Source organism: Aquarana catesbeiana, linkage group LG01 (genome assembly GCF_042186555.1).
Source record: "Aquarana catesbeiana isolate 2022-GZ linkage group LG01, ASM4218655v1, whole genome shotgun sequence".
Lineage (NCBI taxonomy): Eukaryota > Metazoa > Chordata > Amphibia > Anura > Ranidae > Aquarana > Aquarana catesbeiana.
In genome coordinates, this window is record NC_133324.1 from 544,520,228 (window position 1) to 544,547,084 (window position 26,857).

Here is a 26,857-nt window from a genome sequence, read left to right on the forward strand (position 1 = left end):
GAGGCATGGGGATTGTACTTAACTGATGTACCCTATAGGACCAAAAGTACAAAAGGGAGACACCAAAGACAGGGAGGGGAGGACTGCAAAATAAGGAAAAATTAGGAATAGAGATAATAGAGACACTAAAGAGACACTCCGGCATGGCTATGGGGTAGTTGTGACTGAGTCACAATCTGCCCAAGAGAGAGTTTTAAAATACTGATGCTGACTTTCCGGTCTTATTTTTTTGAAAGATGCTTCTTTTCATTAATATGCCTTTTTACCTTATGATTAAGTGTGATATTGCTAGGCCCTACCACTGGGAGAGTTTAGAAAAATCGACACAGGGTTCACACTAATGCAGAGTGCGGGGCTCCACAGTGTTGTGACTGAGAGGAGAAAACTCTGTATTCGGTTTTCTCTGGGCTTTGTAATCTCGGATCAGAGTCTGGAGCTTGAAGGCTTCAAAGCTTCTCAGGTGGGATGAAGCATTCAATCCTGAGTACAGGTCTTACATTCTGAAGGTGCAGAATGCTTCAGCCAGCAGGGAGGTATGCTCCGTCAGGAGACGGTTGTGTGTTCCTGTTTGGCTAGAGAAAAGGTGACTTGCTCAGGAGACAGTACTCCATGTTAGAGTGATTTCCTTGCCCACAGGATTGGGGAGTCGAGACAGCTGAGGGAGGCTGAGAAAGCTGAAGTGAAGACTAGAGTAAGTCTGTGAGTCTCAGTAGCGTGAGAGAACCCAGAGTGCCATGAGATCCCATATTGAGATGCCAGGGAGCGGGCCTTTGTACAGTGTGTCAGGTCTGCCAGGAGATTACAACCGTCACTCCGGTTTCGGTAGTCTTGTTATCCCAGTATCAGGTGGAGGGACAGTTGAGCTCCTGCAGCCAGTATCAAGGAACCACAGTAGAAGGTGCAAACAGACTATCCAGGAACCACCAGCAAATAACTCACCGTTAGAATTGATCAAAGACAGGAACCAGGTTGAAGAAAGAGCAGTCCTAAATGATCCAAGTCAGCGGACCAAGGCAGAAGTCCATGGGGGTCAACCAGAAGGTGGCGTCGGGAACAGGCAGGGTCGGCAACAATGATAGCAAAATCCAAAGGGGGTAATCCAAGAAGCGGAGTCAGGAACAAGCAAAAGTCAGCAACCAGGAACACAGTATCATACACCAACAAGCAGGAACTGGAACCTATACTAGGGCAAAGACAGGAAGGGGAAGTGATGATTTATAGGTCACTAAATTATGTGACTGTTTACAGCTGGACACAAGGTGGGGCCAGGGTCCAAGATCAAGGAGCAGGACATAACAAGAGCTCTACACAGATGGAAGTTCCCCAGTGGCTCAAGCAGTAGGGAACCATCCACAGAACACCAGGTCTCTGGATCAAATCCTGGACACGGTGTGACAGTACCCCCCACACAAAGATGCCCCCTGACCTATTTGGGCTTGGATAGGTGCCTATCGTGGAATGACTTGACTAGCCGTGTGGCATGAACATCACAAGCAGGCACCCAAGTCCTTTCTACAGTGGAGTAGCCCTTCCAGTCCACTAGATACTGCAATTGTCTACCCCTACGTCAGGAATCCAGAATTTCAGGCTTGGTTCACGCAGCACGCGAGTGTCTCACGTCTGATGCCGTCGATGACGTCACGGGCGCTACTTTTAAAAGCTGCAGGAATCTTACAGAGCCCCGGAAATGATCGCGGGCTCTACGGCGACTTCCCGGGGCGACTAACTCGTGGTTTCAGGTAAAACAAGCTCTATTGCCTGGGGTATGGGGTTTTTTTTCTGTCAGCCAGCTAATGTGCATTCTATCTCTGCAGTTCCTTATTGTGTTGACACATAGTAGGTGAGGTTGAAAAAAGACACAAGTCCATCAAGTCCAACCTATGTGTGTGATTATGTGTCAGTATTACATTACATATCCCTGTATATTGCGGTCATTCAGGTGATTATCTAATAGTTTCTTGAAGCTATCAATGCTCCCCGCTGAGACCACCGCCTGTGGAAGGGAATTCCACATCCTTGCCGCTCTTACAGTAAAGAACCCTCTACGTAGTTTAAGGTTAAACCTCTTTTCCTCTAATTGCAATGAGTGGCCACGAGTCTTATTAAACTCTCTTCTGCGAAAAAGTTTTATCCCTATTGTGGGGTCACCAGTACAGTATTTGTAAATTGAAATCATATCCCCTCTCAAGCGTCTCTTCTCCAGAGAGAATAAGTTCAGTGCTCGCAACCTTTCCTCATAACTAAGATCCTCCAGACCCTTTATTAGCTTTGTTGCCCTTCTTTGTACTCGCTCCATTTCCAGTACGTCCCTCCTGAGGACTGGTGCCCAGAACTGGACAGCATACTCCAGGTGCGGGCGGACCAGAGTCTTGTAGAGCGGGAGAATTATCGTTTTATCTCTGCAGTTGATCCCCCTTTTAATGCATGCCAATATTCTGTTTGCTTTATTAGCAGCAGCTTGGCATTGCATGCCGTTGCTGAGCCTATCATCCACTAGGACCCCCAAGTCCTTTTCCATCCTAGATTCCCCCAGAGGTTCTCCCCCCAGTGTATAGATTGCATTCATATTTTTGACACCCAAATGCATTATTTTACATTTTTTCTACATTGAACCTCATTTGCCATGTAGTCGCCCACCCCATTAATTTGTTCAGGTCTTTTTGCAAGATTTCCACACCATGGATTCCTCACTGCCCCCTAGTGGCCAGCCCACTTGTAATGTTTGCAATGATGCTTTTCTGCCTGTTCAAGGGGAGAGAGTAGGACTTTTAGGCCACTAGCTGATTTATGACTCTCTTTTCTGTTTTTTCTTTCCTCACAGCCATTCTAGGTCTGATCCACAGCATAGTTCCCATAGAGGAAGTAGATCATGAAAATCACACCACTGACAATCTTCCTCCAGGTCTAGCCATCGTAGGTCTCCTTCCAGATATGAGCAGTGCAGTAAAGATCTTCCTCACCCCCCTTCATCTCACTCTAGCAAGAGACCAGAAAAATCATGCTGGGGGTGTAGGATGCCTGTTCCAGTAGACAAATCTGTGATCACTGCTTCTCTAAAGCTGCAGATGAGAGGGATGGTGCAGACTAGCGTCTGGAATCTATGGTGAGGCGGGCTGTGGAAGAATCCCTACAGGAAAGAGAGGCTCAACAGCCCCGTGGTTCCCCATCAGACCCATTATGCCCTCCAGTGGGAGAAGGTTTAGTACACGAGACATGGGAATCTTCCCAGCCAAGTCGCCACTCCGCTCCTATCTCAGACAGCGAATCAGATCTGGAAGATCCAGGTATGGGGTTTGAATAGTTCCTTCCTTGGTGAAAGCAGTAAGGGAGCCTCTGAAGTGGGAAGACCCTGTCACTTCCCCCCCAAAACAGAGAAAATTTTTCAAGCAGCTCAATAAGGAGCGACAATACTTTCCTTTTCTCTCTGAGCTGGGTGACATCATATCTGATGAGTGGAGCAAGATGGACAAAAAAAGTTCCATGCAATCTAAAGTCTTGAAACTGTATCCTTTCAAGGAAGAGGAAGTAAAACACCTTGAGTCAGCTCCTTTGGTGGAGGCAGCACTTATGAGACTAGTAAGATATGTAACTCTTCCTTTAGAAGACACTGTATCTTTTAAAGATCCCTTGGAAAGACGGATTAAAAAGATTTACCTGACAACAGGAATGACATGCAAGCCAGTTTTTGCGATAGCCGTAGTATCCAAAGCTATGGAATTTTGGTCTGACAATGTTGATGAGTTCCTAAGAGGTATCTCAGTTGAAACGGCTAAAGATTCTCCTATCCAGGAGATCAGGCTGGCGTCCGCCTTTCTTGGGGAGGCTTCTATTGATGTCATCCGCCTGATGTCCCGGGTTATGTTGGCGGCTGTTTCAGCACATCGTGCTTTATGGCTTCGTCCATGGTTGGCGGATCCGGCTTTCAAACAAGCTTGGTGCTGAATTCCTTTTGAGGGAACTTCTCTCTTTGGCAACAAGCTTGATAGTGCCATAACCCGGGCCACAGGGGGTAAGTCTGATTTCCTCCCTCATAGACTTAGCCCATCTCAATTTCTTTATGCGGATGGAAAAATTCAAAATGGAATCATTATTTACAATTCAACAGTCAGTACATCTGGGAGACTGGTTGATTTCAATTGATCTAAAAGATGCCTACTTTCACGTGCTGGTGGCAACGGACTTCCAACAATTTCTGCGTACGTGATCAGCATCTGCAATTCACGTGTCTTCCCTTCGGTCTAACAACGTCACCTCGGGTCTTTTCCCAGGTCCTATTATCTGTCGTGGCTCTTCTCCGGGTCAAAGGGGACAACCTACTTCTCTGAGCTCAGAACAAAGATCAACTTTTAGAGCACAGGAGCTTAGTCATTTCCACCCTGCAAGAATTTGGATGGCTCCTGAATTTAGAGAAGAGCCATCTAGAACAAACACAATCCCTTGTGTTTCTAGGGGCTCATTTCAATACAGTGGAAGGCACTATTTCCCTTTCAGAAGAGAAGATTGGAGTGATTCGAGACAGAATACATACAGCCCTCGTGTCATCTCACCTTTCCTCTCTCCAGTGCCTGAAAGTAATTGGCACGATGACAGCCACCATTCCGATGGTGAAGTGGGCCCAATGGCATACATGGCCCTTCCAAAAAGGGTTCCTTCAACAATGGGATTCCTCCAGCCAAATCCAGCGCAAACACCTTACTCCAACCATGAGAACGTCTCTCCTTTGGTGGCTTCAAGGGAAAAATCTGCGCAAGTGCCATTTAATCATTCCCATCTCATGGGTCACGATAACATCAGATGCCAGCAATCGGGGCTGGGGCGCTCACTGTCTTTCGGAAGTGGCTCAGGGCAGATGGAATTCCCCTTCTCTGGGGATTGTTTTCAACATACTGGAGCTGAGGGCCGCCTTCAGGCACTCCTGTCATTTCGCCATCTAATAATGAATTCATCAGAATGCTCAAGTTGGACAATACAACCGCTGTGGCTTACATAAAGAAGCAAGGTGGAACTCGCAGCTGGTCCCTGATACAGGAAGTGGAGCCAATAATGAGTTGGGCTCAGAAGAACTTGTCCAACATCTCTGCAGTTTACATTCCAGGGATTTAGAATGTACAGACGGACTTCCTTTCTCGTGTTCAAAAGAACAACGAGTGGTCTCTCCACAGAGAGGTGTTTGAGTGGCTTCTGACCCTAGGAGTGTCTCCAGAGGTGTATCTGTTTGCTTCCCCATGCGATCACAAAATGCCCAAATACTATTCGAGGTTCAGAGACCCTCAGGCGTATGGGACAGATGCTCTCACGGATCAGTGGAGGTTTCAAAAAGCCTATGCCTTCCCTCCGGTACCGGTGATTCTTCAATTTCTCCGGAGGCTCAGAACAGAGAAGGTAGAGATCATAGCAGTAATTCCTTTCTGGCCCAACAGACCTTGGTTCCCTCTGTTAACACTCCTCAGCTATCGAGACCCAGTTCCCCCACCTCTCAGGCCGGATCTACTATCTCAAGGCACAACTCTACACCCTTGTCCATCCTACCTACACCTCAGGATGTGGTTCTTGAGAGGGGAAAGCTTGAAGCTCTAGGTTGCCCTGTGGAAGCTATTCCGACCCTTCTCAGTGCCAGAAGGAAAAGTACTAATAGGGTATATGAACGCATATGGTCCAGATTCACTGATCATGTCTTCCAGGTCGAATCCTTGTAACTCTCCAGCAGTCCAAGACATACTGAGTTTTCTTCAATCAGGACTTGACCTGTCTATGGCAGTCAGCTCACTAAGAGTGCAAGTATCAGCCATCTCGGCCTTCACAGGAGTTTCATGGGCAAATCATGCTCTGGTCCGTCAGTTCTTTAAAGGAGCCATCAGGCTTAGACCTCAAAGCAGACCTAGGTCCCCCAAATGGGACCTTCCTCTTGTCTTGGATTTTCTCTCCAATCTCGAATCAGATCCTGACAAACCTCTTTCAACAAGAGACTATACACTCAAGACTACTTTTCTAGCAGCTGTGACTTCGGCCAAAAGAGTGTCCGAAATTAGAAATTTAGGTTCAGAGGAGCCTTTTCTGACCTTTTTTCCCCAGACAGAGCAGTGCTGATTCCCATGTTAGGGTCAAACACTAAAGTGACCTCAGTCTTCCATGAAAATCAAGAGATTGTGCTTCCCATTTTTAAGTCAACAGACAATCAGGATGTTCATCCTCTTGACGTAGGCCACACTCTAAAACAATACCTGGAGGTTACGGCTTCTTTCACACAATCAGAGTTTCTCTTTGTCCTCCTCCATGGTAAAAACAAAGGAATGCGGGCTTCGGTCAGATCAATTTCTTCCTGGATTGTGCAGACCATTCAGAAGGCATACAGGGCAAAGGGCTTGGCTCCTCCTGAGGCAGTGACGGCTCATTCGACTCGGAGTATCTCGACCTCTTGGGCAGCTTCTCGGCATGTCGCACCTGAAATCATTTGTAGAGCAGCCTCTTGGTCTTCTATCAACACATTTGTTTCTCACAACTTTGTTGAACCAGCTGCTCTGTCATCCATTAATTTTGGTTTACAAGTATTGTCGGTTGACAATGTTAAATTTTGGTTTCTTTGCTCAACATTTTGCCCGCCCGGGTGTGTATGGCGAGTTATTTCCCACACATTGCTGCCATGGACTCTGTCAGGAAAACGGGAAAATTTATATCAAATACTTACTGTAATTTTCCTTTCCTGATAGACTCCATGGCAGCAGGCGTTCCCTCCCAAATGTCTGGAGTAGGCTAGTTACAGAACATGGATAGCAGCCATAGATTTTTGCTTGAGCAAAGATTTATGGGAGAGGGGTCCTTTTGGGTAGTTATGGAGGCGGGGCTAACCCACACATTGCTGCCATGGAGTCTATCAGGAAAGGAAAATTATGGTAAGTATTTAATATAAATTTTCCTTTTTTCAAGCGTATAAAGGTTGGATTGATACCATGGTGTCCGGATACCTTCTGCCCACGGACCCATTGCAAAACTTCTTTCCGTAATTCTTGGGGAACAAACAAGGTATTGGGCGGAACTGAAAGATTGGAAGGTGCTTGAGATTGTGCAGCCAACAAGTTCCTTTATAGCAGGGATCCTCAAACTACGGCCCTCCAGCTGTTGCAGAACTACACATCCCATGAGGCCTTGTAAAACTCTGACATTCACAGACATGACTAGGCATGATGGGAATTGTAGTTCCTGAACACCTGGAGGGCCGCAGTTTGAAGACCCCTGCTTTATAGGGTCATATTCAGTTGAGTGATTAGCTCGGGAGGAACAATATGATTCGGGAGGTACTTGCAGATTCTCACAAGGGAATTGTGGAGACAGGGCATCGGCCTTGATGTTCTTGGTATGTTACCACCAAGTTAAACCGGGAGAAGAAAGGTGCCCAGCGAGCTTGTCTGGAATTCAGTCTTTGTGCCTCCTCCAGGTAGGTCAGGTTTTTATGGTCAGTCTGAACCACAACTGAAGGTTCCGAGCCTTCTAGTAAGTGTCTCCATTCTGAGAATGCTAGCTTTATGGCCAAAAGCTCTCTATTCACTATGTCGTAGTTTTGTTCGGCGACAGAGAATTTTTTGGAGAAGAAGGCGACCAAATGAAGTTTATTAGAACTAGGATCTCGTTGAGATAATACTGCTCCGGCGCCTACTTCGGAGGCATCAACCTTCAAGAAAAACTGAGTAGGAGGCTGAGGGTGGCGGAGAACAGGAGCGGTGCAAAATGCAGACTTTAGGAGATTGAACGCCTCCAGAGCTTCTGGAGACCACAGAGAGCAGTTGGTCCCTTTTTTAGTGAGAGCAGTGATGGGAGCAAGAATCTTGGAAAATTTCTTGATAAATTTTTTTAGTAGTAATTACAGAATCCAATGAATCGCTGAATTGGTAGGTCTGGGCCATAGTAAGATGGCATCAAGCTTCTTGGAATCCATCTGGAATCCTTCTGACGAGATTATATACCTCAATTCAAAGGAACACTTGGAAAGTTTGGCGTACAATCTATGATCTCTTAAACGGAGATAAGAACAGTGCATACATGGCAACGATGATGCTGTAAATCCTTAGAGTGAATGAGTATATATCGTCCAAGTAGACAACAAAAGTATTGAGTAGATCCCTGAAAATGTAATTTATGAACTCTTGGAAGACAGCGGGGGCATGCAAAGACCAAATGGCATCACGCGACACTCATAATGTCCCCTACGAGTATTGAAAGCTGTCTTCCATTCGTCCCCTGCTTTGAATCTGACAAGATTGTAGGCAGAACGAAGGTCCAGTTTGGTAAAGATCTTAGATCCTTGAACACGGTCAATAAGTTCAGTAATTAAAGGGAGAGGATACCGATCTTTTTACAGTAATTCGATTAGGAGCCGTGTAGTCAACGCAGGGCCTAAGTCAGGGGTGTCCAAACTTTTTAAAGAGGGCCAGATTTGATGAAGTGAACTTACGTGAAGGCCTGACATTCTTTGAACTATTAAAATTTGATCTTAGTGTGTTCGTCCAAGCACTAATACACTGCCCAGCAAGAATTCTCTTGCCTTTGTGGCTGTGTGTGGTGAAGAGATGAGCTTGGGCGTGTTATTTGGATATACCGTATTTATTTGTGTATAACACGCACCTTTACTTTAAGAGGGAAGTTTCAGGAAAAAACTTACATTTTAAATAAGGAACTGTGAAGCAAAATAAGGGTCAGTGCCCATCTGCAGCCTCACAAGTACCATCAGTGCAGCACCCCCCATTGCCATGAATGCAGCACCCCCCATTGCCAGGAATGCAGCATCCACCATTGCCACCCACCATTGCCAGGAATGCAGCACCCCCATCGCCAGGAATGCAGACTCACTATTGCCATCAGTGCAGCCTGATGGATGCCCATCCATCTGCAGCCTTGGAGGGGACAGGAAAAACTCCTGTTTTCTCAGCGGCCTTTTTAATACAAAGTCCTGCCTCCTATGATGGACAAAACAGTTGTCCAATGGCAGCACAGAAGATGGGACTTCCTATTACAGAGGCTGCCATGTAAACAGGAAATTCTCCTGTGTGTACGGCACTCGTCCCGCCTCCTCCCTGTCCCCTCCGAGGCAGACAGCATATATATCTTTGTGGCCCGGTGCTGGGAAATTGTTGGGGGCCACAAAAGATATGTATGTCCAAATAACCAGGCGGGCCGTTCAAAAGCAGAATGCGGGCTGGACTTAGGACATGCCTGGCCTAAGTCCTCCATCTTTCTTCTCCACCAAAAAGTACCCGGCCCCCACGGGAGAGGAGGAAGGCCGGATGAAACCCTTCTTTAGACTGTCGTCGATGTACTCTTCCATAGCCTTAGTCTCCGCAAGGCTGAGAGGATAGGTTCTCCCCTTAGGTAGGGGAGCACCGGGGAGCAATTCAATAGCGCAGTCATAAGGGCAGTGGGGAGGGAGGCCCTCCGCTCCTTTTTCAGAAAACACATCAGAAAAATCGGCATAGGCATTAGGTAATTCAGGATCAGTAGACACCATTTGAATTGACACTTTAAGTACAACCTTTTGTAGACAGTTGACATGACAGGAGGTGCTCCAAGCAGAATTTTGACCAGAGGACCAGTCAGTAGACGGGTTATGTTTACATAGCCAAGGGAACCCGAGAATTACTGGGTGCTTAGGAGACAGAATGATGTTAAACGATAAAACTTCCGAATGCAGAGCCCCCAACAGGACGGAAAGAGGCTTAGATTCTTGAGTGATAAGTCCATCACCAAGAGGGTCTCCGCCAAGAGTAGTTACACAGAGCGGTGGATCCTTAGTGCTGCATTGAGAAATACACCACCAGCACCAGAATCTAAAAAGGCTGTTGTGGAACAGCACTTTTAGTCCCCATTTCCATGTCCTGGAATAATAAGTCTCTCCTGAGGAGTATTCGGAACAGCATTGCCTAATGGGGCTCTCCTCGATCACCCATTAAGCCCGGAAGTTTTCCGGCCGAATCGGACAAGAATGTAGAACATGACCCGGCTTCCCACAATATAGACAGAGGCCTAGGGTCCTGCGTTTGGTACGTTCACTATTAGACAAACGCACACCCTCAACATCCATGGGTTCTTCCTCAGACCCGACAGGAGAAGGGACAGAAGGGGTTAGGGACTGCCGAGGAGGAGATTTAGCACCAAGTCTGTGAGGAATAAATTGTCTCTGGTGCACTCACTCTAACTGGCGTTCTGAGAAGCGAGTGTCCACCAGGATACACAGATTGATCAAATCCTCCAGGGCCACTGGAACCTCATGGTAAGTTAACTCGTCCTTAATGCATTCCGCCAGCCCTCTGCGGAAGGCAGCAATTATCCCAGGTAGTCAATGCCGCTAGCGTGCGGAATTCTATGGCAGAAGAAGCTACCGTGCATTTACCCTGATGTAAATCGAGAATGCTGGACTCGGCCGCAGATACTTTGCCAGGAATGTCAAATATTTTCTCAAAGGTTTTCATGAACGTGGGATAGTCGGTAAGTATAGGTGAATCTTTTTCAAGAAGGGGTGACACCCAGGACAAAGCTCTGCCCTTTAGCAAGGAAATATAAAAGTCACCTTGGCTTGGGCAGAGGCAAACACAGAAGGTTGATTTCTAAAATGCAATCGGCAGTGGTTGAGAAATCCCCTGCAATCCAAGGGGTTCTCATCATACTTCTCAGGGAGAGGTATCTTAGGAGCGGGAGAACCCTGGGGGTTAGACACGACAACAGGTTCCCCAGCCCCAGACTCTTGGTTATTAGATGTAGAAGGACTAGAACCATGTGCAGTAGACAAAGAGGATAACATAGCCGTGATGGCATCTAATTTTTCCTCCAATGACTGCACACGATTGGCCTGCTCACCCAACAGTTGTCCCTGAAGAGACTATCGCACCAGCTCGCTGAGGTCCATCTGGCCCTAGTATAATGTCAGGTCTGCCAGGAGATTACAACCGTCACTCCGGTTTCCTGACCGGTAGTCTTGTTATCCCAGTATCAGGTGGAGGAATGGTTGAGATCCTGCAGCCAGTAACAAGGGACCACAATAGAAGGTGTAAACAGACTATCCAGGAACCACCAGCAAATAACTCAGTTAGAAGTGGCCAAAGACAGGAACCAGGTAGAAGAAAGAGTAGTCCTAAACGATTCAAGTCAGCGGACCAAGGCAGAAGTCCACGGGAGTCAACCAGAAGGCGGCATCAGGAACAGGCAGGGTCGGCAACAATGATAGCGAAATCCAAAGGGGGTAATCCAAGAAGCGGAGTCAGGAACAAGTAAAAGTCAGCAACCAGGAACACAGAATCGTACACCAACAAGCAGGAACCTATACTAGGGCAAAGACAGGAAGGGGAAGTGATGCTTTATAGGTCACTAAATTATGTGACTGCCTACAGCTAGATACAGGGCGGGGCCAGGGTCCAAGATCAAGGAGCAGGGCATAACAAGGGCACTACACAGATGGAAGTTCCCCAGTGGCTCAGGCAGTAGGGAGCCGTCAACAGAACACGGATCAAATCCCGGCCATGGCTTGACAGTGCATCTGGAAAATATTCAAAGCTCTTCACTATTTCCACATTTTCCTATGTTACAGCCTTATTCCAAAATTGATTATTTTCCTCAAAATTCTACAAACCATACCCCATAATGACAAAAAATTAAATAAAAAATAAGAAAAAAAAATCACATAAGTACATAAGTATTCACAAACTTTGTTCAATACTTTGTTGAAGCACCTTTGGCACCAATTACAGCCTCAAGTCTTTTTGAGTTTGATGCTACAAGCTTGGCACACCTATTTTTGGGCAGTTTCTCCCATTCTTCATTGCAGAACCTCTCAAGCTCCATCCGGTTGGATGGGGAGTGTCGGTGCACAGCCATTTTTAAATCTCTCTAGAGATTTTTAATCGGGTTCAAGTCTGGGCTCTGGCTGGGCCACTCAGGGACATTCACAGCGTTGTACCGTAGCCACTCCTTTGTTATCTTGGCTGTGTGCTTAGGGCCGTTGGTCTGTTGGAAGATGAACTTTTGCCCAGTGTGAGGTCCAGAACGCTCTGGAGCAGGTTTTTATCAAGGATGTCTCTGTACATTGCTGCATTCATCCTTCCCTCGATCCTGACTGGTCTCCCAGTTCCTGCTGCTGAAAATGTCCCCACAGTATGATGCTGCCCCCACTATGCTTCACTGTAGGGATGGTATTAGCCAGGTGATGAGCAGTGCCAGGTTTTCTCCAGACATGATGTTTGCCATTCAAGCCAGAGTTCAAGCTTTGTTACATCAGACCAGAGGAATTTGTTTCTCATGGTCCGAGAGCCCTTCAGATGCCTTTTGGCAACTCCTGTCATGTGCCTTTTACTGAGGAGTAGTTTTCGTCTGCCCAATCTACCATACCAGCCTGATTGGTGGAGTGCTGCAGAGATCGCTGTTCTTCTGGAAGGTTCTCCTCTCTCCACAGAGAAACGCTGGAGCTCTGTTAGAGTGACCATTGGGTTCTTGGTCACCTCCCTGACTAAGGCCCTTCTCCCCTGATTGTTCAATTTGGCTCGGGCGGCCCGCTCTAAGAAGAGCCCTGGGGGTTCCAAGCTTCTTCCATTAACGAATGATGGAAGCCACTGTGCTCATTGGGACCTTCAATGCTGCAGAAATGTTTCTGTATCCATCCCCAGATCTGTGCCTCGATACAACCCTGTCTCAGGGGTCTATAGACAATTGCTTGGACTTCATGGCTTGGTTTGTGCTCTGACATGCACTAACTGTGGGACCATATGTAGACAGGTGTGTGCCTCTCCAAATCATGTCTAATCAATTGAATTTACCACAGGTGGACTCCAATCAAGTTGTAGAAACATTTCAAGGACGATTAGTGGAAACGTGATGCACCTGAGCTCAATTTTGAGTGTCATGGCAAAGGCTGTGAACACTTATGTAAATGTGATATTTTTTTTTTTTCGCTTTTAAATAAATTTGCAAAGATTTCAAACAAACTTCTTTCATGTTGTCATCATGGGGTAGAATTTTGAGGAAAATAATGAATTTAATCCATTTTGGAATAAAGCTGTAACATAACAAAATGTAGAAAAAGTCAAGCGCTGAATACTTTTCGGATGCACTGTATCTGGATGCTGTAACTGTAGGCTGAGTGAGCCAGGAGAACCAGAAGAACTGGGGATACGGTCTGAGGGACCAGTGAGCAGAATAGTGGAGCCACGGAAGAGTAAGCCAGGTAGCTTAGAATTTTCAGATCGTACAGTCCCCAATCTAATAGCGGGCTCTGTAGAGTGGAAGTGAGAGCAGACAGACATATGTCTGATGGAAGGATTGTAGGAGAGATCGGTGACACATGATTCCACCCGAACTGCTGGCCGTCCTGTCCGGCCCGGCTGTGCTCACCTTCCCGAGCCGCTGCCGGTGCAGAAGAGTCCCGGGAGGGCGGGCACCTTCACCCCCCGTACAGTGCACTTCCCCCGGGACCTCCGATTCTTCGAGGATGGGGATGTTTATCGCCACTTATACCTGGAAGATGTATTAACGGGAATTGGAGAAGTAGAGAAAAAGGCCAAGGTGTCGGAGTTTCAGTGTCAGACGGCAGGTTGCTCTCAGGTCTTTGACACTCTAGAATCATATGAGCATCATTACAACTCCTTGCATCGAAATGTCTGCGCCACCTGTAAACGCTCCTTCCCATCGTCTCGACTTTTGGACATTCACATCTTGGAGTGGCACGATTCCTTGTTTGAGATTATGGCAGAGAAAAGCAATATGTTCCAGTGTTTGGTTGAAGGATGTGTGGAAAAATTCAAAACCTCTGGGGAACGTAAAGACCATTTAGTCAGGACACACCTGTATCCTTCTGACTTCCGATTTGACAAGCCTAAGAAAGCTATGAACAAAAAAAAGCAAGAGGACCGCACAGGCCAAGAACTTTCTATGGACATTACACCTGATGAAAGGGTAGTGTCGGAATCCATGGAGATTACAGGTCCAGGGTTCCTTCCACAATCTGCTTTGGACATGGATCTGTGAGAGGATTCATACATACAAAGAAAAAGAAGTGAAAGTCTCAAGTTAAAGACAAAAAAATTTAATGGAAACTAAATTGTATAACGAAAAATATAACATTCTATTCTCTGTCCAGACGTGCCTTCAAAGAATGTCTTTTGGACTACGTAATTTCTAATGGTGTTTTTTATGTCTACACTCTGTAAGGAACAATGAGCAAAGAAAAGAGCAGGAAACAGCATGAAAAATATATGTTTTAAAAGATGTTCAGTTTTTACAATTTGAAAAATAAAATCTTTTCGTATTTAATTCAAAAAAAAAAAAAAAGAATTTTCATTATTTGTTGTGTTCATGAAAATCCCATGCGTGGGCAACCTGATTTAAAGTGATACTAAAGTCTTGTTTCTTTTAATTTAAAAATAACAAACATGTTATACTTACAGTGGGGACGGAAAGTATTCAGACCCCCTTCAATTTTTCACTCTTTGTTATATTGCAGCCATTTGCTAAAATCACTTAAGTTCATTTTTTTCCTCATTAATGTACACACAGCACCCCATATTGACAGAAAAACACAGAATTGTTGACATTTTTGCAGAATTATTAAAAAAGAAAAATTGAAATATCACATGGTCCTAAGTATTCAGACCCTTTGCTTAGTATTTAGTAGAAGCACCCTTTTGATCTAATCCAGCCATGAGTCTTTTTGGGAAAGATGCAACAAGTTTTTCACACCTGGATTTGGGGATCCTCTGCCATTCCTTCTTGCAGATCCTCTCCATTTCTGTCAGGTTGGATGGTAAACGTTGGTGGACAGCCATTTTTAGGTCTCTCCAGAGATGCTGAATTGGGTTTAAATCAGGGCTCTGGCTGGGCCATTCAAGAACAGTCACGGAGTTGTTGTGAAGCTACTCCTTCGTTATTTTAGCTGTGTGCTTAGGGTTGTCTTGTTGGAAGGTAAACCTTTGGCCCAGTGTGAGGTCCTGAGCACTCTGGAGAAGGTTTTCGTCCAGGATATCCCTGTACTTGGCCGCATTCATCTTTCCCTCAATTGCAACCAGTTGTCCTGTCCCTGCAGCTGAAAAACACCCCCACAGCATGATGCTGCCACCACCATGCTTTACTGTTGGGACTGTATTGGACAGGTGATGAGCAGTGCCTGGCTTTCTCCACACATACCGCTTAGAATTAAGGCCAAAAAGTTCTAGCTTGGTCTCATCAGACCAGAGAATCTTATTTCTCACCAACTTGGAGTCATTCAGGTGTTTTTTAGCAAACTCCATGCAGGCTTTCATGTGTCTTGCACTTAGGAGAGGCTTCCGTCGGGCCACTCTGCCATAAAGCCCCGACTGGTGGAGGGCTGCAGTGATGGTTGACTTTCTACAACTTTCTCCCATGTCCCGACTGCATCTCTGGAGCTCAGCCACAGTGATCTTTGGGTTCTTCTTTACCTCTCTCACCAAGGCTCTTCTCCCCCGATAGCTGAGTTTGGCTGGACGGCCAGCTCTAGGAAGGGTTCTGGTCGTCCCAAACGTCTTCCATTTAAGGATTATGGAGGCCACTGTGCTCTTAGGAACCTTAAGTGCAGCAGAAATTTTTTTGTAATCTTGGCCAGATCTGTGCCTTGCCACAATTCTGTCTCTGAGCTCTTCAGGCAGTTCATTTTGACCTCCTGATTCTCATTTGCTCTGACATGCACTGTGAACTGTAAGGTCTTATATAGACAGGTGTGTGGTTTTCCTAATCAAGTCCAATCAGTATAATCAAACACAGCTGGACTCAAATGAAGGCGTAGAACCATCTCAAGGATGATCAGAAGAAATGGACAGCACCTGAGTTAAATATATGAGTGTCACAGCAAAGGGTCTGAATACTTAGGACCATGTGATATTTCAGTTTTTCTTTTTTTAATAAATCTGCAAAAATGTCAACAATTCTATGTTTTTCTGTCAATATGGGGTGCTGTGTGTACATTAATGAGGAAAAAAAATGAACTTTTATTTTAGCAAATGGCTGCAATATAACAGAGTGAAAAATTTAAGGGGGTCTGAATACTTTCCGTCCCCACTGTACCTGCTCTGTGCAGTGGTTTTGCACAAAGAAGCCCCGGTCCTCCACTTCTTGGATCTCTCTCCGGTGCTCCTGGCCCCTCCCTCCTGGCGAGCCGCAGCTCTGTGTGTCCATTCAGACGCGGAGCTGCGATTCGGCCCCGCCCCCTGTCTTTCCTCATTGGCTCACTAACTTTGACATCAGCGGGAGCCAATGGTGGCCCAGTGTGTGTCTCAGCCAATGGAGAGTCCCGGACAGCCTAGCCTCTCGTGCAACATCGCTGTATCGAGATGAGGCTCAGGTGAGTATGAGGGGGGCTTCCTAATGCATAGAACGCATTAAGGTAAAAAACCTTCTGGCTTTAGAACCTTTTCCAGTAAAATGGACTGGAAAGCCCTTAACCCCAATTTGGACTGTCACTGGTTCATTAAAAGTGCATCTACCACTGAGCTAAACATCCTCCATATCACATTGCAATCTCGGAACAACCAATAAGAGGACAGTATGCAACCGGTCTAAACTACGTGGCATGTTCACCAATGCCAGGAGCCTGACAGACAAGATGGGTGAACTAGAGATACTGTTGAACGAGGAAGATTTAGATTTTGTGGGAATTTCAGAGACCCTGGTTCAACAGCTCTCATGATTGGCCGGCAACCATTCAAAGGTATTCCCTTTATCGCAGGGATAGAGAGGGTAAAAAAAGGAGAAGGGATATGCCTATATATCAAGAATAAAATGTACAAGTGAATGTGAGAGATGACATTAATAAGGGAGCTAGGGAGGAGGTGGAATCCTTATGGGTAGAGGTCCAAAAGGATGAAGCTAAGGGGAAAATAATACTGGCAGTATGCTATAGGCCCCCTAATCTGAGGGAGGAGGGGGAGACGGACCTCTCGCCAGTTCCTAAATATCTTGCAGGACAATTTCATGGGTCAGATGGTAGACGCACCGACTAGAGACAGGTCGTTACTAGGTCTACTGATTACCAACAATACAGACCTGATCACGGATGTGGAAATACAGGGCAAATTAAGAAACAGCGATCACAGGTCAATTGGCTTCAGTATAACTCACACAAATAAGAAACACATGGGCAACACAAGGACACTGAATTTCAAAAGAGCCAACGTCCCTAAACTAAGAACCTTGCTAGAAGATATAAATTGGGATAAAATCTTAGAAACAAAGAACATGGAGGAGAGATGGGTTTTCTTTAAGAGCATATTAAATAAGGGCATTAGCCAGTGCATCCCATTGGGAAATACATTTAAAAGAGCGAACAAAAGTCCTGGATGGCTTCATTGTATTGTAAAAATGCATATAAAAGCAAAGGAGAAGGCCTTCAAAAAATACAAGGCTGAGAGATCATCATCTGCATTCAGACTTTACAAGCAATGCAACAAGATATATAAAGGTGCAATTAGGGCGGCTAAGATAGAACACAAAAGACACATAGCAGAGGAGAGCAAAAAAATCCCCAAAAATTCTTTAAGTATATAAACAGTAAAAAAGGGAGGACAGACCATATTGGCCCCATAAAGAATGAGGAAGGACATCTGGTTATAAAGGATGGGGTGATGGCGAAGGTATTAAATTTATTCTTCTCCTCAATCTTCACGAGGGAATCGGGGGGCTTCAGTAACCAAAACTGCAGTGTTTGTTCTCATGACACATCACAGGAAGCACCCTCATGGCTAACAGAGGACAATTAGAAATAGACTTGGGAAACTTAACATTAATAAATCACCGGGATCAGATGGCTTGCACCAGAAAGTACTTAGGGAACTCAGTCAAGTAATTGCCAGACCATTGATCCTAATTTTTACTGACAGTCTACTGACTGGAATGGTACCAGCTGATTGGAGAAAAGCCAGTGTAGCACCAATATTTAAAAAAGGGCCAAAATATATCCCTGGGAATTAGACCAGTTAGCCTAACATCAATAGTATGCAAGCTCTTGGAGGGGATGATAAGGGACTATATACAAGATTTTAGTAATGAAAACTGTATCATTAGCAGTAATCAGCATGGATTCATGAAGAATCATTCTTACCAGCCTTCTATGAGTAGGTGAGCTGCCATCTGGATAAAGGAAGGCCTGTAGATGTGGTGTATCTGGATTTTGCAAAAGCATTTGACACTGTTCCCCATAAACGTTTACTGTACAAAGTAAGTTCTGTTGGCATGGACCATAGGGTGAGTACATGGATTGAAAACTGGCTACAAGGGCGAGTTCAGAGGGTGGTGATAAATGGGGAATACATGGAATGGTCAGGGGTGAGAAGTGTGGTCCCCCATGGTTCTGTGCTGGGATCAATCCCGTTTAATTTGTTCATAAACGACATTGGGTAAACAGCTCAATCTCTGTATTGAGGACACTAAGCTAAGCAGGGCAATAACTTCTCCGCAGGATGTGGAAACCTTGCAAGAAGATCTGAACAAATTAATGGGGTGGGCAACTACATGGAAAATGAGGTTTAATGTAGAAAAATGTAAACTATTGCATTTGGGTGGCAAAAATATATATGCAATCTACTCACTAGGGGGTGAACCTCTGGGGGAATCTAGGATGGAAAAGGACCTGGGGGTCCTAGTAGATGATAGGCTCAGCAATAGCATGCAATGCCAAGCTGCTGCTTATAAAGCAAACAGAATATTGGCATGCATTAAAAAGGGGATTAACTCCAGGGATAAAGCGATAATTCTCCCTCTCTACAAGACTGTAGGTCCGGCCTCACCTGGAGTATGCTGTCCAGTTCTGGGCACCAGTCCTCGGGAAGGATGTACTGGAAATGGAGCGAGTACAAAGAAGGGCAACAAAGCTAATAAAAGATCTGGAGGATATTAGTTATGAAGAAAGATTGCGAGCACTGAACTTATTCTCTCTGGAGAAGAGGCGCTTGAGAGGGGATATGATTTCCATTAAAACATTTAAAAAATAGCATACTGGTGACCCCACAATAGGGATAAAACTTTTTCACGGGAGGGAGTTTATTAAGACACGTGGCCACTCACTAAAATTAGAAAAAAAGAGGTTTAACCTTAAACTGCGTAGAGGGTTCTTTACTGTAAGAGCGGCAAGGATGTGGAGTTCCCTTCCAGTGGGGGCATCGATAGTTTCAAAGTAAGCACCTGAACGACCGCAACATACAGGGATATACAATGTAATACTGACATGTAATCACTCACATAGGTTGGACTTGATGGACTTTTTTCAACCTCACCTAGTATGTAATATTAGCCCCCCAGGTTTAGCTTTTGTTCTTTTATATTTGTTGCCCAGTGAGATGTACTGAATGTCTTTGTTTATTATGTCCTTAAAGCACTTCCACTTTTCTTCAGTGTTCTTTGTTGCCAGAACTTTATCCTGTTTAGTATCATGCAGTGTGGACCACAGCTTAGTAACGTTGGCAGTTTTAAAATTTAGTGTACTTCCCATTTCCTCCTCTGTCCCTTTCCTATAATTTATGGTTTGTGTCCATTGCGTCAAAGCATGCATGTCAACAATTGTTTTATTGCAACCCACTCCATTGAGGTCATCACCACACCATCACCCTTCTGTGTAACTGGAATGCATAGTAGCTCATTTAATGCATATTTAGTCTAGGTGAAGGTTAAATCAAAGGAACAGTTTACCTTGTTCTCGGCTCCCGCAGTAGCTAGTGCTCTCTGCTGATGGTATGCATGCCATCGATGTCCTCTTGTACTATGCTGAGGGTGGGTGGCCACAAGACAGGCAAAGAGGAGGGCTTTGTGGGTACTAGTTGACAAGGTTTGTTAACTTTCCACATTCTTTCCAAAACTGAGTGAAAAGGTTTTATATATATATATATATATATATATATATATATATATATATATATATATATATTATAATGGGGAAAATACTTATTTGATCCCCCTGCAGATTTTGTAAGTTTGCCCACTTACAAAGAAATGGAGGGTCTATAATTTTGTATCATAGGTGTATTTGAAATGGTAGAGACAGTACATTACCAAAAAATCCAGGAAAAACACTATACAGATGTTATAAATTGAGATGCAGTTCAGAGAGTAAAATAGGTATTTGATCCCCAAGCAAAACATGACTTGGTACTTGGTGGAGAAACCCTTGTTGGCAAGCAGAGGTAAGCCGTTTCTTGTAGTTGATTACAAGGCTTGCACACATCTCAGGAGGGAATTTGATCCACTCTTCTCAACAGATCTTCTCCAAATCCTTAAGGTTTCTTGGCTATCGCTTGGCAACGCAAAGTTTCTGCTCCCTCCATAAATTTTCTATAGGATTAAAATCTGGAGACTGGCTAGGCCACTCCATGACCTTAATGTGCTTCTCCTTAAGCCACTCTTTTGCCACTTTTTTGGGTCATTGTCATGCTGGAAGACCCATCCACAAACCATCTTCATTGTTCTGACTGAGGGAAGAAGGTTCTCATCCAAGATTTTACAATACATGGCCCTGTCATCTGGCCCCCTCAATGTGGCAAAGTCAGCCTGTACCTTTATCCCACTTTCACACACAGGCGCTTTACAGGCATTTTAGCGCTAAAAATAGCGCCTGTAAAGTGCCTCTCCTGTCACTCCAGTGTGAGAGCCCGAGTGCTTTCACACTGGAGCAGTGCGCTTGTAGGAACTGCAACTCAATTTATAAGATTCATATCAGTTGTTTTTCCTGGATTTTTGGTTGATATTCTATCATTTAAAATACACCTATGATAAAAATTATAGACCCTTCATTTCTTTGTAAGTGGGCAAACTTACAAAATCTGAAGGGAATCAAATGTGTGTGTGTATATATATTTTATATACTTTTGCGACCCTATGACACAAGTATTTAGAAATTTGAATGCGCTGTACAAAATAAATTGATAGCTTCACTAATTTGCTTTCTGTATCTTTTTCTTTTTCTGGTAGCATTGAAAAGGTTTCCAAGATAACCTCACCAGTGTTGATCATTCATGGAACAGAAGATGAAGTGATTGATTTCTCCCATGGTCTGGCCCTTTATGAACGTTGTCCCAAAACCGTTGAACCTCTTTGGGTAGAAGGTGCTGGGCATAACGACATTGAGTTGTACAGCCAATATTTGGAACGTCTGAAACGATTCATCGCTCAAGAGTTGACTCCACAAAACAGTAACTGACAATGAGCAAAGTAGTCTATACTCATATCTTCCACTGATCTTAGAAACTTCAAAAATAGAAAGGATATACCTGTTTTTACATTTTGCAAATGACTCATGGCCAATGATGTTTCCATTTTTTAAGTTTATATGAAAATTTTTGCTATTTTGTGGCACAACTGACTCTGTAAGCATAATTGTTCTGTGTTGACTGCAAAGTTAAAAAAAATGTAGCAGGTTAGTCAGAAAATCCCACAAAAAGATGACAAGCAGTTTAGATTTCTAGTTACAAATTATGTAAAATATGTCATGATTTATGATAATAGCTCCTTCTGGCTAAGGAGAATCTTTTGAAAACAAATATATACTCCTCTATATTAACTGTATAGAAAAGAATTACGTACAAATATGAGATGAAAATACAGAGGTGCTTTTTATTTACTAAAGGTGGGGGAATGGAAATATTGTCGGAATTCAGTAAAGCCTTTGCAACAGTTTTTTGTGGTATGGACCCTTTAAAAGGGCCTGTGCAAATTTCAAGAAAGTCTTGCAACAGCTTTGGTAACTTTATCAACACCTGCAGAAGATTCAGGAAGTTTTTAGTAGCGGTGCTTTAAGAAATTCTTAAAGTAGAACTAAACGCTCCTATAGTTTACAGCCAAGAAAGCTGCCATCTTAGCTTCTGTTTGATCAGCAGCTATCATGTTGCTGCACATGTGATCCGTTATGGCAGCAGCAATTTGGCCTGACAGGTTGAGAGTGCAAGCAACTGTGACAGACTGTTATTGTTCCTGGCATGCCTTCAATGTAACTGCATTGCAAATGTTAAATCAATGGGTTTAGTTCTGCATTAAGGAATTTTCTCTAATTTGTAGATTAGCGATAGTACAGACGTACATCAGTACTAAGAGTGAGGCATTTTGTACTGGGATGCTGTCAGAAATATGAACGCATCCTAGCACAGGGCTCCCTGGTTATGAAGTCACTATGGCTGCCAGCATCATAGCAACTGATGACTCATCCCTAACCTCATTCAATTGCTGGCTGGGAGACTCCCCACCTGACAGCTGAAAGTAAACTAATGGATGCCGATCCAAATAAAGTAAGAATCAAACACAAAGTGATAATTCAGCACTTCTGTATGTCAGCCTTGTCTGTATCTGTCACTGCACTGCTGCTGCAGTTCCCTGTGTTCAGTGTGTCTTTTTTTTACTCATTCTTTTCTCATACAGGGCTGTTACTGCTGAGTAGGAGTGAGGTATTAATTATTGCACAGCATCCAAGGTTTCCTGGGAGACAGCGGGATTAAGGCTGAGTGGGGAGAAGCCACACTGAGCACAAGGAAGACTACAGCGTCATGATGAGACAGATACAGAAATGTCTGGCATAGCAAAGGGTGAATAATCACTTTGTGTTTGATATTTATTACATTTGGATCATCATCCCTTTGTTTATTTTCAGCTGTCAGCCAGGGAATCTCCCATCCAGTAGCTGAATAGCTGGGAATGAGTAAATTAGTTGTTATTCGCGGTTGGCTGTACAGGCCACAGCGTCTTAGCAACCAATGCTGCTAAACCCTGCGGTAGAGTCAGAAGGCCAATCCAGTATGGACAATCTGGCCTCTGTGCCACCACCCACCAGGCCTCCATGCAACAAATTCAGGTACCTGTTTCTGTCCCTGGCACTGACATTTGTTGTTTGAAGGCACAACCAAATTTTTAAGAGTGTGCATGACACTTTTAATTGCATAGCTATAACCCATTATAGGGAAATTCCTCCCTATGTAATGCTATAAAGGTACCCGAAACAGCACATTAGTGTTTGTGTAATTGTATGGATATATTAGATGCGTTACATGGCATTATGGCTTTTAGCTGCCTTCAAAATCAAATCTTTTACTTAAAGAGGAACTTAACTGCATCTCAGCACCACAAACTGAAAACGCTATTTAATTCATTTTTAACATTCAAAGAAAACTCATCCATGTCTCCATGCTTTATTTTGTTGGGAAATCACTTTGAAAAACACTCCCTTGCATTTCTAGCCATGGTCATCTTGAGTAGGAACAGACGATTCATGTAGCATTTACTTCCTGCAATTCATCTGCCCTTAGCTCAGGCAGGAGGTGTGCGTAGATGAGAAAACCAATTCTCCCCTCCTCCATACATATTCCTGGGATGTATGACATAATTTTGGCTTAGACCAAAAACCGGCAAACAGCTAAAGAAATGTGTGTAAAAAAAAAAAAGATTTTTCTTTTTTAAAACCAGTAAATCTACTATACTTTCCTAAGGCTAGTAGCATAAGGATTAAAATAGATAATGTTGATTAACCACTTCAATACCGCCCATTGTCATATGACGTCCACAGATAGGATCTCCCATCCTGGGCGGGCCGGAGCCGATGCTCGTGCCCGGCGGCCGCGATGTCCACTGGGCACTCGTGACAGAGCAGGAACGTGGATCTGTGTGTGTAAAAACACACAGATCCACGTCCTCTCAGGGGAGAGGAGACAGATCTTGTGTTCCTAGTATATAGGTACACCGATCGGTCTCCTCCCCTAGTCAGTCCCATCCCCCAACAGTTAGAATCACTCCCTAGGTAACACATTTAACCCCTTGATCGCTCCCTAGTGTTAACTCCTTCCCTGCCAGTGACATTTATATAGTAATCAGTGCATTTTTATAGCACTGATCGCTGTATAAATGTCAGTGGTCCTAAAATAGTGTCAAAAGTGTCTGATATGATCGCCACCATTACTAGTAAAAAAATAATAATAAAAATGCCATAAATCTATCCCCTATTTTGTAGGCGCTATAACTTTTTCGCAAACCAATCAATATACACTTATTGCGATTTTGTTTTTTTGTTTTTTACCAAAAATATGTAGAAGAATACATATCGGTCTACACTGAGGAAACAATTTGTTTTTGTTTTTGAAAAAATTGTGATATTTATTATAGCAAAATGTAAAAAATATTGTTTTTTTTTTCCCAAACTTCGCTCTTTTTTTCTTTATAGCGCAAAAAATAAAAACCACAGAGGTGATCAAATACCACCAAAAGAAAGCATTTGGGTGCAGTGTTGCATGACCGTGCAATTGTCATTCAAAATGTTACAGCACTGAAAGCTGAAAATTGGCCTAGGCAGGAAGGGGGTGAAAATGCCCTGTATTGATGTGGTTAAGAGTAAAGTTATGCTATAACAGCAACATTTCCTAAAGCCATAAAGGTCATTTTCTGAAAACAACAAAAAACACCATTATTTATGGCATCCTATGCTTCAGCTGCCTGCCCATAATTTTGAAGTAGAATCTTAAAGTGTGCAAACCCTAACTGAACAACATTTAGTTTGCTAAAACACTTTGTATTAAAATCAATTGCCATTTTCTTCTTAATACTTTGTTTTTCATCATTTGCACCTCTGTGCTGCTGATATAGCAGCCCCTTTGTAGCCACTTCTGTCTATATGCATGCCCCTAACCAATGGCTGCATGGTAGGGATGGGTCTCTTGTTGGTGGAAACAGTAGACTATGCCTTTGCAGTGTTTGCTGTAATAGTCTGCAGTGAAAGTCCATGAAACAGAGTGATAATGCAGGATGAGGTTTGGAAAACGGACAATATGTTGTCAACCCGTAACAGAAAACGCAAACCAGAACCTTTAATAATAGGGTCACCAGGTATTATTTTAATGAAATCTGCAAATTTTAAAAATATTGAAAAATTACTATTGAAATGAACATGTTAAAGCTTATGTGAGACTTCAGTGATTGGGTTTACATACAGTATACTTTAAATAAATAGTAAGTCTTCCAGATTGATTAAAATTTGGGAACCTTGTACCTGTGCAGAAAGTGCATCATTTACGAGACATTTTTGATGGGATAAATCTAGGGTTAAAATAGAAAAACTCACTTAATGAGAGATCGGAAGTCTGAAATTAGGTCTTGTCTGTATTTGGATAGTGGTGGAAATGCAATTATTGTTACAGTGTATCTGGGGTAATTCTTAATTAAATGAAACATGCTCACCTGCTTATCTTGGTATCTACAGATCAGCATTTAAAAAAAAAAAAAACAGAATCATGTTGTGTTTTTTTGTTTTTGTTTTTGTTTTGTTTTTTTAAATCTGGATGCATTTTTCATTCTTTGGTTTACTTCATATCTAATCTTATGGTAACAGGTTAATATGTTTGTTTTTTTTTCTTAAAAAAATGCTGAGGACTGTTGAGCAAGGACTGTGTGTAGTCAATAAAAGATAAAACCTGAAGAGCAATAAATAAAGACATGTCTGTATTTATTATCCTAAGGGAAACAGTTTTGGGTCAATTTTATTTTTTTCTTCATACATTTTAAACTAATGCTTTAATATACAGTATATGTTCCAGGTAACTTGTCATGGATATAAAAAAATGTATGCAGAATGCACTCTGGACTTCTGATTCCTCAAACACTATGGGAGAGAGCACATCAGAAGTTGTCACCTTGTAATTGCACTTCTAATTCTAGGAAATATTTTCACTTAAGCTATACTGAAAGTTTCAAGGAAGCAAAGGCATTTACCAAACAAAAGTAGCAATTACAGAACGTTATGTAGTGTAAAAGTGTTTAGAGAAAATCTAATGTACACGTATAGATTGGGTCAAACGAAAAATATTTATACCCTGCTCAAAGTATCTAATACAGCAACATTTATCCACACCTTTAGTACTTAAGTACTTGAGTTCCACTCAACTGTTTTTGACAGGTAACCTTTCCCACTTCCGGGAGACGGAGCTGCGGCCCCGTCCCTCGGGAGTTCAGCCACCTCTTCCGCCAGACCAGTTAGAAAGTGCAGTGTGCTTCACACATGCTCAGTAGGGAACTGGCTGTGAAGCCGAAAGGCTTAACTGCCGGGCTCCCTTACCAGGAATGGAGGTGGTTGCACCCTATAGCCGATCCGAAGATCTGCCGGGGTGCCCAAATTGCAGGCTCCCTGGACAGGTAAGTGTCCATATATTAAAAGTCAGCAGCTGCAGTATTTGTAGCTGCAAAGAACAAAGAGAAGCACACCGCTCCAGGCAAAATCAGGTGCAGGATGAATCACAGGTGCAGACCTCAGCTCACCACCGTGGAAGACGAACAAAACAAGGAATTGGTTGCACACTGGAACTCCAAATTATCTCGATGTCATCTTTATCGTCAAAAGGGTCAGACAGATACAGGCAGTGGTAGACATTTCACACGTCTACGTTCACGTTTCAGCAAATTTGGAGGTCTAATGGCTGATGAATGATGATTGATGGTCATAATGGTGACTTCTCCCCCAGAAAACAAATGGCGACTTGTTCTTCTCTTCCTCTGCTTGCTTTGTTTTGCTCCCCTCCTTATTTTCTTTTGTTTCCCTTTCTTACCTGCCTCCTCCTTCCCCATACACTCATGTCTAGATAAGATTCTAATGGTGCATCAAAAACTTCAACAGCATTTAAATAGATGGAAAATGAAACTTGCTGAAAATATTTTGAACCCCTTAACCCTTTCACTGCCAAGTCTGTACGCCCTACGGACCTACAGAAGTGCCCGCAGGTGGCCAGGTCAGTGCGACGTACGGACCTCCTTTCTCCCTCTCCTATAAGCTTATGGTCACTTCAATTCTATAACTCTGATCAGCGGATTACAACCCGCTGATCAAAGTTATTAGCCGCTAATGTGGAGGCTAATAACCCCCCCACCC

General features: G+C 43.7%; 2 protein-coding genes across 3 annotated transcripts in view; both read left to right on the forward strand.

The window, feature by feature from the left end:
* LOC141105319 (alpha/beta hydrolase domain-containing protein 17A) overlaps window positions 1-25,459 on the forward strand; it is an 88,961-nt gene extending 63,502 nt beyond the window's left edge. For both annotated transcript variants that reach the window (XM_073595192.1, XM_073595193.1), the window contains exon 5: window positions 20,938-25,459. In XM_073595192.1, the coding sequence (XP_073451293.1) occupies window positions 20,938-21,166 (229 nt within the window). In that variant the 3' untranslated portion in view covers window positions 21,167-25,459. The remainder of the gene's footprint in view (window positions 1-20,937) is intronic.
* Window positions 13,301-14,249, forward strand: LOC141104868 (zinc finger protein 511-like). Its single transcript, XM_073594691.1, is given in 3 exon segments — window positions 13,301-13,361; window positions 13,364-13,945; window positions 13,948-14,249. Coding segments are annotated over 3 exon segments (711 nt in total). The 5' UTR covers window positions 13,301-13,315; the 3' UTR covers window positions 14,031-14,249.
* Window positions 25,460-26,857: the final 1,398 nt, after the last annotated feature.